This window comes from Strix uralensis, chromosome 1 (genome assembly GCF_047716275.1).
Source record: "Strix uralensis isolate ZFMK-TIS-50842 chromosome 1, bStrUra1, whole genome shotgun sequence".
Taxonomy (NCBI): domain Eukaryota; kingdom Metazoa; phylum Chordata; class Aves; order Strigiformes; family Strigidae; genus Strix; species Strix uralensis.
Window position 1 is genome coordinate 89,436,485 of NC_133972.1, and position 19,767 is coordinate 89,456,251.

Consider the following 19,767-nt stretch of genomic DNA (forward strand, 5'->3'; position numbering starts at 1 on the left):
CTGTTTCAATATACCTTTATACCAAATGGAGGTATAGTGTATACAGGCAAAATGGACAATAAAAACTGAATAACGTTAAACTGTCACAGCAAGCCCACGTCAAGAAGTAACATCTTCTAGAAACATAAAAATAAAAATCTACAAAACTGTCTTTCTGTTATATTTCATGTGCAGATGTATTGATCATTTCAGATGTCCTCTGTACAAACACTATTTTTTGACAGAAAAAAAGGCAGTTTTCATGCTATACATTATATTATTTTGAAATTTTTCCCTGAGCTGGCAACAATATACATTATTTGTTTTCATTTATTTTATTCTGAAAGTATGTTGTCACAGTAACACCATTAAGAACTTCCATATGCTGTGAAGATAATATTACAGGAGGACGATGGCAGTGTAATTACATACTACATCTTCAGAGATCTGACTCTGGCAGAGTTGAAGATTACTTCAGAGTTTCAAATTAATCTGTATGACCCCATCTTTATGGCTGTTGAATTTCTGGAAGTGATGAAATGCCAAGTCATTGAAAATAACTGATAAAGGCCTAAACAATTTGAAATGAGTAACGATGTGTTTACTTGACTTCATCTAAGTCCCATACGCTTTACAACCAGGTACAATATTTTATAGAGAAACGTTTGTTTTAATGAATCTGAGTGTTCCTCAGTTCACTAAAAATAGATCAACTAAGCAAAGAAGGAAAAATCCATTAGCATATGCTCTTACATTTTACATTCACCAAAATTGTGGCTATAAAGAGAAAACACTGCAGCAATGATTTCTGTCATCCGGTATAAGTGTCTGTAAAAGACCTGGGCATCAGGGTTAGAACTGTGTTGTGGAAATGTAATATAAAGTTCAAGTGCAGGCAAAGGTCTTTTGGATCCTTTTTCTTCCACCTCTTCTGAATAACTTGCATAGCAGAGACCCAGTAATACACATATTTGTAAGTGGCATTAGATAATAGCATTTGTGATTGTCTCCTGTACACCACGCTAAAGTTGTATTCTTTACTCAGTCATTGAGGTACAAGTAAGAAATAGCTGAGGCTACTCTTGTGTTGACAATGGTTTGAGTCATAGTGCACCTTTCCAGCTGTTAAAACAACAAGAAAAAAAAAAAAAAAAGCAAAACTTCCTTTATTACATTCCCTTGGAAAAAGAACAACATGTTCCTTTAGTATGTTCCCTTGGAAGAAATAGTTAAATGATAATTGCACAACCTCTAGTAGCTCAGTCAATGAGTACTACAAAGCTACACGTGGTAATGTCCAAATGTGGATGCTGACACAAGCAGACTTTACTTACAGGGATTTTCTCAAAGAAAGCAAGTTTTGCCTACAGGTATACTTTGCACACTGATGGACAGGGGGAGGAAGCAGACAAAGCACTTTTTTTCAGAGGCAATCAAACAGACAATTATATAGGTACCGTGGCCCAAACTACCAGCTCACAAAAGAGTAGGTTTGCTCCTAATCTAGCAGTGCTAATGCAATTTTTTTTCCTCACCTGGAAATATTGTAAAGCTGAAAAAGCTGACACAGCATGCATTGTAAGGAGATAACGACAGGGAACAGCGTCTGCTGTTTCATTCAGTGGCTGGATGCAAAAGTCATCTATCCAGCTGTTACATGATATACAACTTCTCAGATCCTTATTTTGCTGAAGGAAACTTGGTAACAAGTGATGAGGGGAAGGCTGAGGTACTTAATGCCTTCTTTGCCTCAGTCTTTAGTAACAAGACTAGTTGTATTGAGGGAATCCAGCCCCCTCGGCCAGATGATAGAGACTGGGAGAACGACCCTCCCGCAATCCAGGAGAGAGTCAGTGACCTACTACATCACATAGACACACACAAGTCTATGGGACTGGATGGGATACACCCAAGAGTGCTGAAGGAGCTGGCTGGGGTGCTCACCAAGCCACTTTCCATCATTTACCAGCAGTCCTGGCTGACCGGGGAAGTCCCGACAGATTGGAAACTGGCCAATGTGACGCCCATCTATAAGAAGGGTCAGAAGGATGATCCAGGAAATTACAGGCCTGTCAGCTTGACTTTGGTGCCTGGGAAGCTGATGGAGCAGCTCATCCAGAGTACCATCTTACAACACATGCGGGACAACCAGATGATCAGGCCCAGTCAGCATGGGTTTATGAAAGGCAGGTCCTGCTTGACAAACCTGATCTCCTTCTACGACAGAGTGACCTGCTTATTGGATGAGGGAAAGGCTGTGGATGTAGTTTACCTCGACTTTAGCAAGGCCTTTGACACCGTTTCCCACAGCATTCTCCTGGTGAAACTGACTGCTTGAGGCTTAGATGATCGCATGCTTTGCTGGGTAAAACACTGGCTGGATGGCCGGGCCCAGAGAGTTGTGGTGAACGGAGTTAAATCTGGTTGGAGGCCGGTCATGAGTGGTGTCCCCCAGGGCTTGGTTTTGGGGCCACTCCTGTTTAACATCTTTATTGATGATCTAGACGAGGGGATCGAGTGCACCCTCAGTAAGTTTGCAGACGACACCAAGCTGGGTGGGAGTGTTGATCTGCTTGAGGGTAGGGTGGCTCTGCAGAGAGACCTGGACAGGCTGGAGCGATGGGCTAAGGCCAACTGTATGAGCTTCAATAAGGCCAAATGCCGGGTGCTGCACTTGGGTCACAACAACCCCCAGCAGCGCTACAGGCTTGGGGAGGAGTGGCTGGAGAGCTGCCAGTCAGAGAGGGACCTGGGGGTGTTGATTGACAGCCGGCTGAACATGAGCCAGCAGTGTGCCCAGGTGGCCAAGAAGGCCAATGGCATCCTGGCCTGTATCAGAAATAGCGTGGCCAGCAGTGACAGGGAAGTGATCTTACCCCTGTACTCGGCACTGGTGAGGCCGCACCTTGATTACTGTGTTCAGTTTTGGGCCCCTCACTACAAAAAGGACATGGAATTACTCGAGCGTGTCCAGAGAAGGGCAATGAAGCTGGTGAAGGGTCTGGAGCACATGTCGTACGAGGAGCAGCTGAGGGAACTGGGGTTGTTTAGTGTGGAGAAGAGGAGGCTGAGGGGAGACCTCATCGCCCTCTACAACTACCTGAAAGGAGGTTGCAGAGAGCTGGGGATGAGTCTCTTTAACGAAGTAATAAGCAATAGGACAAGAGGGAATGGCCTCAAGTTGGGCCAGGGAAGGTTTAGACTAGATGTCAGGAAGTATTTCTTTACAGAACGGGTTATTAGGCAGTGGAAGGGGAGGTGGTGGAGTCCCCATCTCTGGAGGTGTTTAAGAGTAGGGTCGACATAGCGCTGAGAGATATGGTGTAAATGGGAACTGGCAGTGCTAGGTTAATGGTTGGACTAGATGATCTTCAAGGTCCTTTCCAACCTAGTTGATTCTGTGATTCTGTGATTCTGTGATTCTGTGAAGCGTGACTGAACCACGGCCAGGTGGAAATCTCTGAGACATCTCCCTAATATGCCTCCCACTAGTCACAGATGCCTGTCCTGCTATACTGTTGAAAAAGAGGTGCAAATTTCCTCTATGTGCTCACATGCAGAGGAACAAAGGAGGCCATTGTCGATGTTTTCCTGCGCTAAAGGGGATGCTCTGTGAGAGCTGTTGGAGAATGACCCGGGAAAACGAAATGCTACCTTTATTGAGAGCCAGGCTGAAGTGAATCAAGCATCCTGGGCCTGCTGAAATCATCTCCAAAAGCTGCTGGCGGTTTTGACAGCAAAGGCTGCTGCGTGAAGAAAGGCGAACGCTACCTGTCCACTGGAAATATGTGAACATGGTGGTGTTCAATGGTAGCTGTGAGATAACAACTCCAGCCAGAGATGCAGCTGAGCAGGAGGGGCAGGTGCTTTACCACTGCTGTAATAAGCCAGGACAGGGTGTTATAAACTAAGGCCTGATGCTACTGATGTTGTTAAAATCAAGGCTGACTCAAAAGTACTTTGGATCTTTTCTTTTAGCTATTTTAACTATGTCTAACATTTTTCCAACATAGCTGCTTCCCTGAATGAAACCATTTTGTACTCACATATCAGTAGTAATGCTTATTTTAAAAGTGTGTAAATTTTGTGGTTTTTTTTTTTTTTTTAAACTTTTGTTACCACGAATAGTAAATTGAAAATAAAAGTGTGCAGAGCTAAAAATTTTTCAGCGCTGAACTTTTAGTAAGAGCACCCTCTGGTGGCTAATATATAAACAATACCTTTTAATATCTTTCCCTCCCTGAGGAGCTGTACATGTAATTATAATGCTGAATATTACAGAAATGGGTGAAAATCGTTTTTCCACTGAAGTTTTCCTTTGAAATGCATAGATATATTTTCTCGAACAAAATAAAAATTCAGATACTAAAAACTGTTAAACATAAGAGGAAAATACTTATAAACATGTACTATCTACAAGTACAATTTAATTTAAAAGAGTGAACCATATGGATAAAATTAAAGATAGAAATATAGCTAGATATCTCAAGAGACAGAGATGCTAAGGCCCTTACAGTTGCACTGGACCAAATCTAGAACCTAGGGGAAATCAGTGGGTAAAACATGCATTTTTTTTTCTAACCCTTCGTTGTTGTGATCTCATCATTTCAATTGGATAAATTAAGTCTGTTTATTTTGCACAGGCTCCATGGTTTTAATCAGACATACTATGTTAATTATCAAGGAATCCCAAGAATGACTGTCTGCTACTTTGTCACAGGTATCTTCCATTTAAAAGTACCTGAGTCTTCTCATGTTGGTTCCGCTATTGGAAGGATCAGAGCTGTGGACCCTGATTTTGGAAAGAATGCAGAAATTGAGTACAGCATAGTTCCAGGAGATGGAGGAAACCTGTTTGACATCACAACAGATGAGAACACCCAGGAAGGAGTCATCAAACTGAAAAAGGTATGTGGAACTGATGGGTTGTATGTACCTATGGCTCAAGTGAGAAACAAGGTAAGACAATAAATGTTGTGCAATTATACCTGATAAGTAACACACAGTAGTTTGTATCTTTATTACAATTTGTGGTTTTGATCTTAGTCTTAAAAGAATACTGGAGTTTGATGTTTCATTTCATATACAATGAGGTATGACTTTTCATAAATAATGTCAGTTTTAATGGCAGAGGAGTAATTTTTATCTCTGTCTAGAAAATATAATTTCTCTTTTATGGGAAGTTTTCCACCTAAAACCATACGAAAAATGCTCCAGTTCTGAGCATGGAATGAAAGAGATATATTTTTTGTTTGGGATAATATATTTTATTTGCACTTATAAGCATTTTATTTTGAAATTTTTTATTTTATGTTAGTTATTTTAATATTGAAGCTGGTGTACAGTACTGTGGTGAACAGAGTTTTTACTCAGGGTAGAGAAGTCCCAAAATATTGCGAATTGACATGTCCTACTTCCAGTCCCTTAATAGTGTTCCAAATAGCTTGTCATCAGATATTCATGCAAGGGACCACATTGCATCTCAGCTGTTGATGTTGCTTTAGTGTGCTAGAATAAATTCAAGGTTACTGAATTTATGAATTTTGAAGATGGAAAGGATAAGTGTTATTTGGAATTTAGTGTTTAAAGCACTCAGTAGGAGAGAGCCAAACCAGGGACCGTCACATTTTAACCAATGGTTGCCTTCTGAGCGCAAGCATGTACATGTACACCAATGATCAACTTGTTTGGTAGAAAGAAATCTGAACCACCAGCTCATTTTGAAAGGCCAGGTTATGTTTTATAGACAGTTCATGCTTGTAGGTGTAATTTTTATAAAATAAACACATCTATGAGCTGAACACTTTTCAAGGGTCTGGGAAGGAAAGAGTTCTGGACATGTGTATTAAGACAAGCTTTAGGAAAAGAGAATTTTAAGTTCCAATAGAATTTAGGTACTTAAATTTTCCCTGGCTCTGACCATGGATCTATATTTGCATTATATTCATTCTAACAATGAGATTCCTGGCTTCAACCTCTTGACCCGGGAAATGGTAAATTATCCATGCGTGCATTAAAGGACCAGATGATAAGTCACTTACTCTTCTGCTAGTTTTAGTTACGTAAAATGGAAGCTATGATACCCACAGGAAGTAATTTGTCAATAAGACACAAACTCTTTGTGCTCTTCACACACCCCCTTCTTTTCTGACTAAAAGTTTGAATGTACTTCTTACTCCTTATGTGAATTTGTAAACTTCGTTTCATTTTAAAAAATTGTTTTGATCACCTTTTTCCCTCTATGGAGATGACTCAAAAATAGCTCCATCTGGAACTGTCAGGCTTAGCAGCTGCATGCCCCTCCATATGCACTGCCAGTCGGAAATGGCAATCAGTAGGAACCATTGAAAAATGAATGTTTGAGTATCAAGTGTAGGTTTTTGATAGGATTCAGTTCTCCCGGATTAGTCCTATGCCTCAGCTGTGCTACTTGTTTTTATACACAGCAATGGAATTTTTCCATACTTATGGTTAAGTGTGTATATATATTAGACTGTATAGGCAAAACATTCAATAGAGTGATGCAGATTCAAAGAGCATGCATATAATACTTGTTACTGATGAAGAGCATGCATGTATGAATTTGCCTGATGCAGTTATCTTAGGACCAGCACAGGCAAAATGCCTGGCCACTTCTGAGACTGCTATATGGGGAATTACACAGTATCTAATTGAACCACCAATTAAAAAAAAAAAAAAACAAAACAAAACAAACAAAACTGACACAGCTAATTCTATATCCAGATACTTTAAAGCTGATCACTGTATTTTGCTGCATTTATTTAGTCTTTTCAATAACAAGATATAACATTTCTGAAAGTTTAGGGCACTTTTACAAACAGCAGAACATCAGTCGATGTTGCCTAATGTAAATGATAGATCATTGTCACTGAACAGGAGGGAAAAAAATATAATCCTAATTCCTTCTTAATCTTCTTTGTCATAGTGAGCCTGGGGACAGTGACAGGCTGTGAAGGTCAGGAAATACCAGTTTTGTTCTATGCAGGAATGTGGAAAGATAAGCCCAACATGCAGGTCCTCTATCAAAGAATGCCATTATACAGACCCTGCATACACATTGCCCTTCACAAAACTTTTCTCAGCGAAAAGGTCCAATTCACTAAGCTTTAAATGATCCAAGTGTTTGGAATCATCCAAAATCCATCCACTTAAGTTCCTTGCTGGATCCCAGGTTAAACAAGAGCAATGTGGATTCTTAAAGATACTGTTAACTCGGTTGTCTTTTCATATCCTGTATGCTTGTAATACTATAAATGTGTTTTCATGGGTAGCAGTTTTCAGGTTTTCAGAACTGCTGGACATTCACAATTCAGTAGACACCTATTAATATTACTGCTACCCATACTGTACAGGCCTGCAACAGCACTATTCATTTGCCTCCAGAGAAGCAATTTCACATTGCATGATGTTCAAAACACTGATTTGATCTTGTGCGATTACGCAAATATTTAAGTCAGGTATGCATTTAAGTCCTTCTTTAAATCAAATCTGGTGAATGAATAGGACTAACACTTTCAATTATGAATTATGAATAATAAACAGTCAAAGCCACTAATAAAAAGTGCCATGTACTTTAAAATCAAGTTTGCACTCATGCACAGCATATTCTGATGCTATAAGTGCTGCAGTAATTCAGTGCTGAGCCATTTCAAAACCATTTATAAAGTTTGCTTTTATTTTTCCTGAAAAATTTCTTGCAGCCAGAAACTGTCAGTCACTGCATAGATGCTTTTTGTTCTGTTGTTATGCAAAAAACATGGAGACATTTCTATATCAAATTGAGAAAAATTAAGCCTTCCTGGACTACATTTATTTTTCGTGGAAAATACATTTGATGATAAAAAATTGCACAAGCCAAACTGTTCTTTGGCAGAGGCAAAAGGCCATTCTCGCCTTCTCAGACACTAAATGGGCACAACAAACAGCTACAGCTGTACAAGGTGCACATCTTAAACCATCTGTTTTGGTTGCTAATTTATTTTTGTGTTATAATCCTATATAAGCTTGATTACTACTACTCGTGCTATTTACATATGTTAAAAATGGAATAGCTTTTCCTATATTCTGCTAAAGATATGATCCAAATGCCATTTAGCACCACTGTGTGGTTAGTACTGTAATAGCTTCCCCTTTCTCAAAAAAAAAGGAAAAAAATAGTATCAGGAAAAAGAATGGAATATGTCTGGCTTTAGGATAATGCTGCATACAGTTCTCTATAAGAGTAAGAAATATTACTATATTAGGAATATAAATACCAATTTCTTCCCTTGTCTGGTGCTATTTAATACAGCTTTTATTGGGTTTTGTATTTATATAGTATCTGTCACCTTACCTGAATGCTTCAGCAAACTACAGTGAGTGCAAGCTACAAGAAGCAGGGTGACAGAAGAGACCATCTCCTTTGTACTGGAGTGTAGTGGCCTCAGGAGGGGCATGGAGTAGTGCTCACAGGTATGGAGGGAAAATATGTCAGTTCCAGGCAAGCTACTGACTCTATTGAAACTGGTAAGAAATCTTTAATGACCACACCCAACAGAAAAGGGAAACAGAAGGACCCAATCTTTACTGAACAGTTGGCACTAAATTTATTAAGCTAAGAATGAGTTCATAGGATAAACCCATTGTGTGCAGAAGCCTCTTAATTGGCTCAGCATGAGCTAATCCAGAAATTGAGCAGGGTTCAAGCACTAAGTCTGGCTCAGGCATTGCTAATTTGTGCAGAGTGTCATTAAAACCAAGGAAAAAGCTGTTTCTAGGCTTCACCTGGTATGATCCTACACTGCTGCACTATACTCGGTGAGCTTCTTCATGTGTGTCAGTGGAAGCTCAGGGAAAATCTGCATCTTGTTTTTTGTAAACTGTGTACCACTGCTAACTGATCAAGTGGCAAAGCTGTATCCATGAAAACGTCAGAGAGGACATAGAACTGCATGATGAGAAACAGTAACTTTGTGATGATAAAATAACAGCAACTGGGGGGACAGTGAACAGACCCAGTAGCTGCAGAGAGGTATTTGGAGTGTATGCTTCCTTGCAACCTCAGGGGTCACTGAAAAAGCCTTTCATTGGAGTCAGCAAGTAGAAGTTTGACTGCTGACTGAGCTGGGTTGTCTTGATCATGGAACAGCCCATGTATGTAGCTCTGGGATATTGCTGTAATGTGAGAACGGTCTATTGCATCTGTAGACCACAACAGTGAGCATAAGGCAGACTTCTGATGCCCCTCAGCCAGAATTGCATTATGGCTACTACTTGCTTTACTAACAAGACTGTTTTACTAACTGCTTTACTAACAGGCTGCTCACCCTGCCCCATCCTTTCAATCTCCAGAGGCAGGGAATAATACCCTCTGCAGGTGTGTGCATAGGCGCTGTCTGCCTATAATCATAACTCATGAGTTTGTGTGAGTGGGAATTGTAGTTTTACATATTGAGGGGGAAGAGCAGGCAATATTAAGTCATTCAGTACAGGTAGAAAGTGGTGACCCGGGTGCAGATGCAGTCATAAAGACCATGGCAGCCACAGAGAAGAATAACAGAAAGGGTGAGGAAAGGGAGATCTTTAGTCTCTGAAATTTGCAGATACAGCTGTTGGGTTTGTTTGTTTTCCTGAAATGGTGAAAAGCTTGAGAGCAGCAAACAGCTGAACCACTGACATTGGTCAGCTTCTGCCCTTCTCCAGATACAGAACATACATATAGTTTGTCCACTTCCTACCAATCTTGAAACACTCACTTCAGATTTGGTCAAATCTACAGCACTTGTAGATTTGGCCTACAGATCTCATTTTTTACTGTGCATTCTCATGTCTGTAATTAATGAATATTCCTCGCTGATCAGGAGCTTGTTTTAATAAATAAACCTGCTCTATAATACCAATTATTTGCTTATGCTATTTAAAATTCAGTTTAGAAGTGCAGTGACTGAAACATGTCAATGCACAATGAATAGTCTGATGGCAATATTTCACAAAATACACAGATACTTAACCCATCTTCAAGGGGAAAGTATTGTCAGGTTTTGAGACAGGCACATATGACACACAGTTGTTCTACAGTTGCACAGTGCTGTTATAAAGACAAGCATAAGTTTACATGCACTTCTTCTCAATACAGTGCGACTGCCCTGGGGCTTACAGTCTCATCCCAAAATACAGCTTTTCCATCATTGTAGGTATGGATCATATCATAGAATCAGAAAATGGTTTGGTTTGGAAGGGACCTGAAAGATCATCTAATTCCAATCCCCTGCCATGGGCAGGGACACCTTCCACTAGATCAGGTTGTTGGCCTTGAACACTTCCAGGGTGGGGGGACATCCACAACTTCACTGGGCAAGCTGTTCCAGTGTCTCACCACCCTCACAGTAAAGAATTTATTCCTGTTATCTACACTAAATCTACCCTCTTTCAGTTTAAAACCATTACCCCTTGTTCTATCACTAAACTTCGTGATAAAGAGTCCCTCCCCGTCTTCCCTGTAGGCTCCCTTTAAGTACTGGAAGGCCACTATAAGGTCTCCCCAGAGCCTTCTCTTCTCTAGGGTGAACAACCCCAACTCTCTTAGCCCTTCCTCATAAGGAAGGTGGTCCACCCCCCTGATCATCTTTGTGGCTCTCTTCTGGATCCACTCAAGCAGGTCTATGTCCTTCATATACTGGGGGCCCCAGAGCTGGACACAGTACATACTCCAGGTGGGGTCTCACAAGAGTGGACTAGAGGGGGAGAATCACCTCCCTTGACATGCTGGCCACACTTCTCTTGATGCAGCCCAGGATACAGTTGGCTTTTGGGCTGCGAGCACACATCGCTGGTTGATAGTCAGTTTTCCATCTACTACTATCCCCAAGTCCTTCTCCGCAGGGCTGCTCTCAATCCGCTCCACCCAGCCTGTATTAGTGCATGGGATTGCCTTGACCCATGTGCAGGACCTTGCACTTGACCTGGTTGAACCTCAAGAGGTTTGCACAGGCCCATATCTCAAGCCTGTCAAGGTCCCTCTGGATGGCATCCCTTCCCTCCAGGGTGTTGACTGCACCACACAGCTTGGTCTCGTCGGTGAACTTGCTGAGGGTGCACTCAGTCCCACTGTCCATGTCACCAACAAAGGTGTTAAACAGCGCCAGTCCCAACACCGACCCCTGAGGAATGCCACTTGTCGCTGCTCTCCACTTGGACATTGAGCCATTGACCACAACCCTTTGAGTGTGACCATTCAGCCAATTCCTTATCCACTGAGTAGTCCATCCACCAAATTCATGTCTCTCCAGTTTAGAGACAAAGATGTTGGTCAGGACAGTGTCAAAAGCTTTGCATAGGTCCAAGTAGATGATGTCAGTCATGAAAACCTGTATTACAAACAATACTGTTGTATCGCTTATATGTGGATACAAAGCAGAAATTTTTGGAGTTTCCAGTCCTTCCTGTCGGTGAAGCAGAGCAAAGTAACAGCATAGTTCTTTTCCCACCCTTGCCATGCTTCTCATCAGTATTCATTATATCTTTTATCCCATTTTTTTTCTTTCAGTTCTTTAATTCTATGTCTAACTATCCATCTATCCATCTATCTATCTATCCATCTATCCATTGATCTATCTTATAAATTTAGATACAGATACATCTTTAGAGTAGCATTTCTTCTACCTTGAATATGGTAATATATCAAAATATATTTATTTCTAACACAGAGCTGTTTATGTGCTTTCCTAGTCATACTAGATAAGTCCGTTCATGGTACTTCCAGAGTTGCAAAATAAAGTGATTTGTCAGCATGTGTTATTTGATTTTTGGGATTTGTAGAGTGCCTTTGCTGCACACAGCTGTATGTATGTTGATAGTGCTTTACTATGCAACTATATAGAGCCGCTTGTAACAGCAACATAGGAAAAGGCAGATAAGAACCAGTAGGGGGGCCAAATACATCTATTCTGTCACTAGTACTTAGAATGTCAATTAGAAATACTCCTCTAATTGTTGAGCAGTTCACAGTTAATAAGACATTGCTTTAATTTTAGCAAAAATGCTGTTTACTGTGGAATAACTTGTAACTTTTGTAAAATAAAAGCCTTATTCAAACTTAACTTTCTGAACAGATTTTTTTTTTTTTTGAATGAATGAATGTTTCTATTGGTTATTTATAAAAAAACCCCACCTCTCCGAAGTCATTCCATCAAAATCTGATTAACTGAATGATGTTTAAATAATCTTACAGGTTATTTTTCTGGAAGATTCAAACATTCTGCTATGTTTGTACCCTTACCAGCATTCCAGATTTTAAATAGAAATAGGACTCAGCACATACATTTATTATGTAGCAGCAAAGTATGTTTAAAAAAAAAAAAGCAACTAAAATATTGTGTGGACCACTCATTTTCTTCACAGATTTTAGTGGCAGTGACCATTACTAAAGCAGAAACACAAAGAAATGCTATTTTAACATCTTTAAAACTAAAAATCCAAATGGTTTTGCCTGAGAGCTAAGCAGACATTCAATTCTTCTGTTTTCAGGAGACTCAGGGCATATCAGACAAATGCCAAAATTTGAGACTGTCAGTAGCTATCTATATGGCTCAACTGTTCAAAACTGAGAAGACCAGAACTGATCAAGAGACTGTAACATGGAGCCCCCATACACACAATACATAAATACCATACCCTTTTGCTGCATGATATATGTTGTACCTAATCTTTTACTTTTTAAAATTCAGTCCTAGGTTTAGTATTTGCAACATTTCCCATTTTTCCACAGAAGTTTCGGTTGCAGTTTAGCCTCACTTATATTAAAAGGCTAAATCCTGCTAGTTTGTGGGAGTCTGTCACTGATTTCTTTCTCTGACATTTGGTCAGCTGTGCTTTACATTGGCCGTGTATTGTTTAATCTCTAACTGTATTGATCATCAGACCCATAGAAGGTCAGAAAGAGAGAATGTGTTGCTCTGGCGTTACAGTGGGAAAACGTTATCCTTTCTTGGGGTCAAAATGTCCTTTCAAGTATATACCATAGTGTTGTCCCTGTGCTGGGGGAAGAGAAGTAATGCAGTCACTTTATCCATCTTCTGGGTAGCTGTGCAGTAAAAAATGCCAGCCTGAGCACACTGATATGCAGAATTTCTTGAAATCTTATTCCTTTCTGTCCATCCCCAAACAACCACTCTGTTCCCCTTGCATCATGAAAGTTTTGACTGGGCACTGGCCAAGGACTGTGATCTGGTACTCCTGCCTTGAAGAGTAACTCAGCGAAAGACAGCCTGCAGGAACCACATGGATTATGGCTCTTTCCATTAGTACATCTATCCGCAAATATACTCATGCATCGCAGAAGCCAGTCTGAACAGGTTTAATGCAATTTTGGGGGTATGAAAAATATATACGAGGCATCAGTTTAAATTATTACTTAATTGAGAGCTTAGATTTCTTACTTTCTCTGTCTCAATCATTTACATCTAGCTTAACCCCTTATAGACTTTTTTCACTCCAGACTGGTTCTTTAAACTCCACGTTTTCTCCCCTTAATATATTTTTTTGAAAATGTGTTAACTAACAATTTATATAATTAGCTGGAGAAGAGTTTGTGGGGGGTTTTTTGTTTGGTTGGGGGGGATTTTTTTTGCAATGCATAACAGTGAACATGACTTCACTTTATATAGAAAATATATACCACATAGAAACTTCAAAGACAGTGTGACAGCAGTTTGGTTAATGAAGCAGCATGTCCATTTGTAGTGAAGGCAACTTGAAGGGTTTCACTGCTGGGGCACAAGATCTTCGGCACTTAATTTTGTCTGTTTCTTCTTAGCCTTGGTTTCTTCTTTCTGTCAGTCCAGTCATGAAGGTACAACTCATACTGGGTGTTAATGGGAATTTTGTCTGTAGGAGGATGGTTGCATGTGGTAGTGGATTGGTTAGTAGTACTTGGCTTTCAAGCCTGATTATTTCTATGGAATATAGACTTGGATGGCTAATTTTAAATCCCCAGCTCAGAGAAGACTGACCATCTAGTCTATTAAAATTATAAAGTCTTTCATAAAGATTTAACATCATTATACTAGCTGTTCAGCTAATGGAAGTCAAGGTAACTCAACTGATTTTAATGGAGCTACTTCAATTTACACCAGCCAGTCATCTGGCCAATTATGTCCTGTTGTGATAAGGACAGAAAATGGCAGAATTTAAATCTATCCTGGCTGTGACAAATGACTGGAAACACTGCAGTAATGATGGCTGAAGAAACAAACAAAAAAAACCAGACATTGAAATATTCTTGCTCATACACTTGTGATCCTGCTCTCTTTTCCAGATAGCATATCCTTTCCCATTAGAAAATTTGCAATTTGACAATTATAGGCAGAAACCACTAGGTGCCAGTGTTACCCAGACATCAGAAAAAGACTGTCAGTAGCATTAAAAACAACATGAAAGTCAATGCAGCTAAACCATTTAGCTTCTGTGACTTTTTAACTAAATAACAGTGCATTAAGGTTTTTTGAGGTGATTACTTTTCTAAAACCAAAGGCACTAAATTGATGTACATTGACGGAAACCCACACCAAAACAATCTGATTGAAGGATGCATTTCCATCAAAACTCCAGAAACCCAGATAGATATGCAAAAGTTGCTATGCTGCCTTCCAGACCTCGTGGATTACACCTGGGATCATTAGGCAGAGTCAAAGTCTGCATTTTTCAATGTACATGTGGCTCAAATATATGGCGTGAATAGCAGTTCACTGCTAAGACAGACATTTTACAGGAAAAACCTGGTTCAGATCAAGTTTGAATTCACATTCCAAGCCATACCTGAAGTTTGGTTTGACCCATTGGTATATATAAGAGTTTTCATTTGGGCCCATTTCCATCATTGTCATGGTGCTCTGAAAGCTTTCCCTGCTAAAAGAAATTGAAATCTTCTATTTAAGGAATCTAGACAGCTGGTTGCCTGTGTGTGGGAGTTGTGAATGCAAATCTCTGGATAACCTGCACACAGCTCATTTGCAAGAGTTGAATCTCACTCATTTAACTTCAGACATCTACAGTGTAACTGTTTACATCCATGCCAGTCAACCTGATTTTTTTGATGTGGAGAAACAGTCATTTCCTGGATATGATTCATCTGGCCTATTTCAGAAACCACCTTAGCATGAGATGAACTGCAAAACAAGCTTAGATTATTAGCTCAGGAGCCGAAGTTTACACTGAAGGCATCTTAACTTATGTCAGATTAATCCTACAAAAGTGATTTTGCAATGTTTAATTTTTAGTCAAATCTGATGTTTTGCATTTGTTCTTTCTACAGCCATTAGACTTTGAAACAAAAAAGGCATACACTTTTAAAGTCGAGGCCTCCAATCTCCATCTTGACCATCGATTTCAGTCTGTGGGTCCATTCAAAGATACTGCCACTGTGAAGATAAATGTGTTGGACATGGATGAACCTCCAGTTTTCAGCAAGCCTATGTACACAATGGAGGTTTATGAAGATACGCCTGTGGGGACCATTATAGGTGCAGTGACAGCACAAGACCTTGATGCTGGCAGCAGCTCGGTTAGGTAAGAAAGCTTCTCCTCCTTCAATAACTCTCAGACAACCCAAAGGGCTGCTGACAGTGAGACTCGGTGGCAAAGAGCTCAGTAAGAAGAAATAAAATGTTCCAAGTCTGTCACTGTAACAGATAACTGATGCTCTGAAAAATATTGAAAAGAGATGCTGGTTTGGGTGGGTTATCTGGAAAAATATATAAAGTCCTGACAGCTTCTTATCATACAGATCATATAAATTACCATGCACTGACATGACTTCAGAGATGGTGTGCTCAGACTAAGGAAGTGAAAACATTGTCTTGCCTGGTGTCTGGGGCTTCCACAAAAGCGGCTCTGAAGTACAGTAGTGAAAAAGGAGGTTGTACGTGTTCTGTCTGTGTTATACCTCAACAGGTGACAGTGAGCACTGCCCCTTTTACAAGAACCACTCTCTACATCTGACAAAGAAAAAATGCTTTGATAAATAATTGCTACATCTGTCTTGGCTAAGGCTGTGGCAACATGATTGCTGACCAATATGGCTGTGTTCAGCAGACTTCAGCACAAGTAAACCCCTGCCAGCAAAACCTCTCATTTACTAGTATAGCTAATTTTCCTGAAATAAAAGGAACAAGAGAGCTGTTATACAAATGTAATATATTGATTTTGCTGATGTATTTCCTGCCACATTAGAAAATATAAAATGAACCAGACTCATTTACCAATAAGAAAGCTCCTGTGCAGACACGGTCTAAGATGTAGTCAGTCATTACACATACTTTCACTACCAATTTATGGTGGATCTACCTGACTTCAGGAAATATTTTTATTCACGGATTTTAATGAGAAATACTGCAGACATAATGGAAGTCATTGATCTTTAAATATCAGTGTGTATCAAATGGGACTATGATGGAACAGGAAGATGCCAGTAGTGTCTACCAAGTGCATATGCATTCATGCATATTTGACTACAAATTTAATTCAGACCTTTTAATCCATGTTTATTAACTATGTGTATTTTGAGCATTTTCTCAAAATGTACAATAAACATGCTAGATATTTTGCAATCATATGCAAAAATTTAACATGTAACAGTGACTGTTTATGTCCTGCTTCATCAATTCAGTTATCGCTCAAAGCTATTACTAATGTTGTTTGTTTCAATACTTTTTTTTTAAATACATTCTTCATTCTTTTCTAATACAGAAATTTATTTGTGCATGAATCTGTGACACATTCCTTCCTTGACAAAGGATCAAAACCTTCACTGACAAAGACTGACATGGGAACCCTTTTCCCTGGTGGTAGTCTATGAAAATAGCCCCACTGAAGTCAACATTCTGTTGAAAACCATATACTTTTGCAACCAGACAGCAAGCCTTTAATCATATTGTTGAACAGTTTTTCATATGACAGCAAAATCATTTCAGTGTATAACTACTCCTCAGTGACAGTTTTTAATTTCACAAACCCTCCTAGGAGACTCAAGTGCTTTAGTTACTGAACCTACATTTGCATCTACATAAGAAAAAACGTTTCACGATGGTTTCTCCATACACTGCACTCACTGTAATATTGAATCCTAACCCATTTTAGTGTCCATGTCTACCTTTTTTAACCCTGAAATCATTGGGTGTCCAAATTCCCATCTACATTTAAAAGATCAGGAATATTTTAACATACCGTTACATTTTTAGTCTTACTGTTCTACTTGCTGACCCTTTACACAAACAACCTATGGAAGTGCTCCCAGGGTCACTTTTTATGCAGCAATTCAGCTGGTTCATGCCCAGAGAAAAACATGAACTATGTTCCAGTCTTACCAATTTCTCAGAGGGACGCTCCCACCCAGAAGTAAGCAACACATTTAATTCGGTGGACTTTGGAGAGAGATACTTTGCTTTAAGGAGAGGGATGTGTTCCAGTAAGTCAGTTGACATATTGAGAAGATTAAGATGGAAACCTCTCCGTGCAGCTCTCTTCTAGCTTTGTAAGATCACTTATTTCTATCAGTTTTCATGTTTTTGTCCTGAAATCTCTTCCTTGGCTTTTGTTTACCTGAGGATATATTTGATTTTCTGATTTCAGCTTGATCTCCAGCTCTTTGAATTTTATAAGGTTCTTACTAATTTATTGGAGATCTGATGATACTCCTATGCTCTGGAAGAATCTATCTGTATCCAAATGCTGACTATTCCAAGCAGAAAAAGAAATTATATGCAATTGTTAGTTACTGATGTATTAGTGTGTTCAATATTCCATAAGTTTTATATCCTCTAACTGAAAAAAAAAAAAAATTACATGACCAGAAGTTGGAAAAGCATAAATTAGTTTGAAAGTTGCATGTGATTACAACTTCTTAATGTATCATAACCAGTTATTCTCTTTCAGCTGTTTAAAAGCTGTTAGTCTCATAGATGTAAAGAATGGCTCCATCAATTTAATCATATTTTAAAGAAGAAGTCCTTTGCATCTTCTGAGTAAATATGCCCTCTAAACAAACATGGAAAAGCAAATAAGGCATTGAGGCAACAGCCCATACAATTTGCTGGGTGGCACAGTTTCTCTAGAAATTCATTCATTTTCTCTGAAATGCTTTCCTAGAGCAGTTTGGCCATTAAGATGTCCATTACAACAACAAAACCAACAATCTGCCAAACAATAGAGAATGGGATAAAAGACTAATCTGCACTGTATGCAACAGAAGGCAAAACTCTGGAGAACAATGCAGGCTAGAACAGCTTACATGAAAGGAAACAGCACTAGTCACAGCAACTAAATCCATGTTATCAGACAAAAACTTTAGCTCTGTTTTGCTAGACACATCAGGAAGGGGGAGATAACAGCTAAGAATGAAGACTCGATTCAGTTATTAGAAAAAGAAAAATATTTTGCTGGAAGCCATTGAAAATGGTGAGGTTTATATAATTTTTCTTTTTTCTCGTTACTGGAATCAAGTGCTTGGACAAGTCAGGAATTTTAAAAGGTTTGGTTTGTGGGGTGATATTTGTTAGAGATGTTGAAATGAAAGGGCACAGAGCTCACATTCAGTAAGAAGCAGGAAGTTAAGCACAAGGAGAAAGAGGGCCGCAGGTTGTCAACACTTGCAAGGGTGACTGGCTTTGAAGCTGTTTTGGAACATTACCTCAGTGCCCCTAATTTTCAAACTGTGTTAAATCTTGAGTTTATGTGACTCAGGAGATTTATTTTGTCTATTCCTATTTTATCCATAGTGCTGGAAGATATGCTCAGCATAAATGTTAAGATGAAGTCCTATGTACTTTGTGGCCATTAAAAATCCTAAAGCACTTCTGAAAAGAACAATGATCTTGTGTTCTTCTCAGACTCCTCTAGTTTACAATGGTTACAAGCTGTCTGGGAGAAAAAAATAAGCACCTGTGTTGTAGTGTATTACAATCAATGTATTTTGTAGATATACAAATGTTTTTAGTAAAAATCCTTGTACCTTCTGGTACAAGGAATTTTAGGACTTCCTAAAAATCACTTTTATATGTGTCCATACGACATGAATGTTATAGACAGATCTGTCTAAATAACAAGAAAGTGCAAATGGATGGCAAGACTGAGTTATCTGCAGTACTTTCTAGAATAGTGAGTTTTATGTAACCCTGTGTCTGAAGTTCAACAACTTTGCACTGACAACTTTGAAGCTGTCAGATTTCCTTGAAGATGATCTTCTGTCATAAAGCATGAAAGGATTATTGTCCCTGATGTGAATCCCAGATATGACTCCAATTACAATGAGTTTCATATTCCGTGCTACAACAGTGCCCTTCAGATCTTCTCTGCTTGACTCCGTAGTTTTGCCTTATGAACTGCAAGTACCACTCAAAGCAGAAAAGCTGTGGGGACTGTGCATTTTCCTGTCCAAGTCCAGAGTCACGAAACTGTGGTATTAAAGAAAGAAAAAAGTCATGTACTAGTCACAGGTCAATCCTGCCCTCAGTATCCTGGGGACAAGGCTCTATTCCCTGCATGTACTTCCAAAGGAAAAGCCTTATTTATTTTCCTAACTAGTTCACAGTGGTCCAGAAACTTTTATGGATAGGTTGTGTTTTCCCAGTGCAATACTTTGTCATGTAAAGGTCAAGAAAATACAAATAGTAGGTTTCTTCCTGAATTCTTAAACTTAATGTACAAGCATAAACAAGATGAATTAAAGTTACTTATGTAACAGGAAATTGTTTAACCTTCCAATTCTATAATTCTTCTGACTTTTTTTGTGCATAC

General features: G+C 39.3%; 1 protein-coding gene across 2 annotated transcripts in view; it reads left to right on the top strand.

The window, feature by feature from the left end:
* CDH12 (cadherin 12) overlaps window positions 1-19,767 on the top strand; it is a 320,014-nt gene that overhangs the window by 263,394 nt on the left and 36,853 nt on the right. For both annotated transcript variants that reach the window (XM_074873891.1, XM_074873900.1), the window contains exons 8-9: window positions 4,700-4,887; window positions 15,290-15,543. In XM_074873891.1, the coding sequence (XP_074729992.1) occupies window positions 4,700-4,887; window positions 15,290-15,543 (442 nt within the window). The remainder of the gene's footprint in view (window positions 1-4,699; window positions 4,888-15,289; window positions 15,544-19,767) is intronic.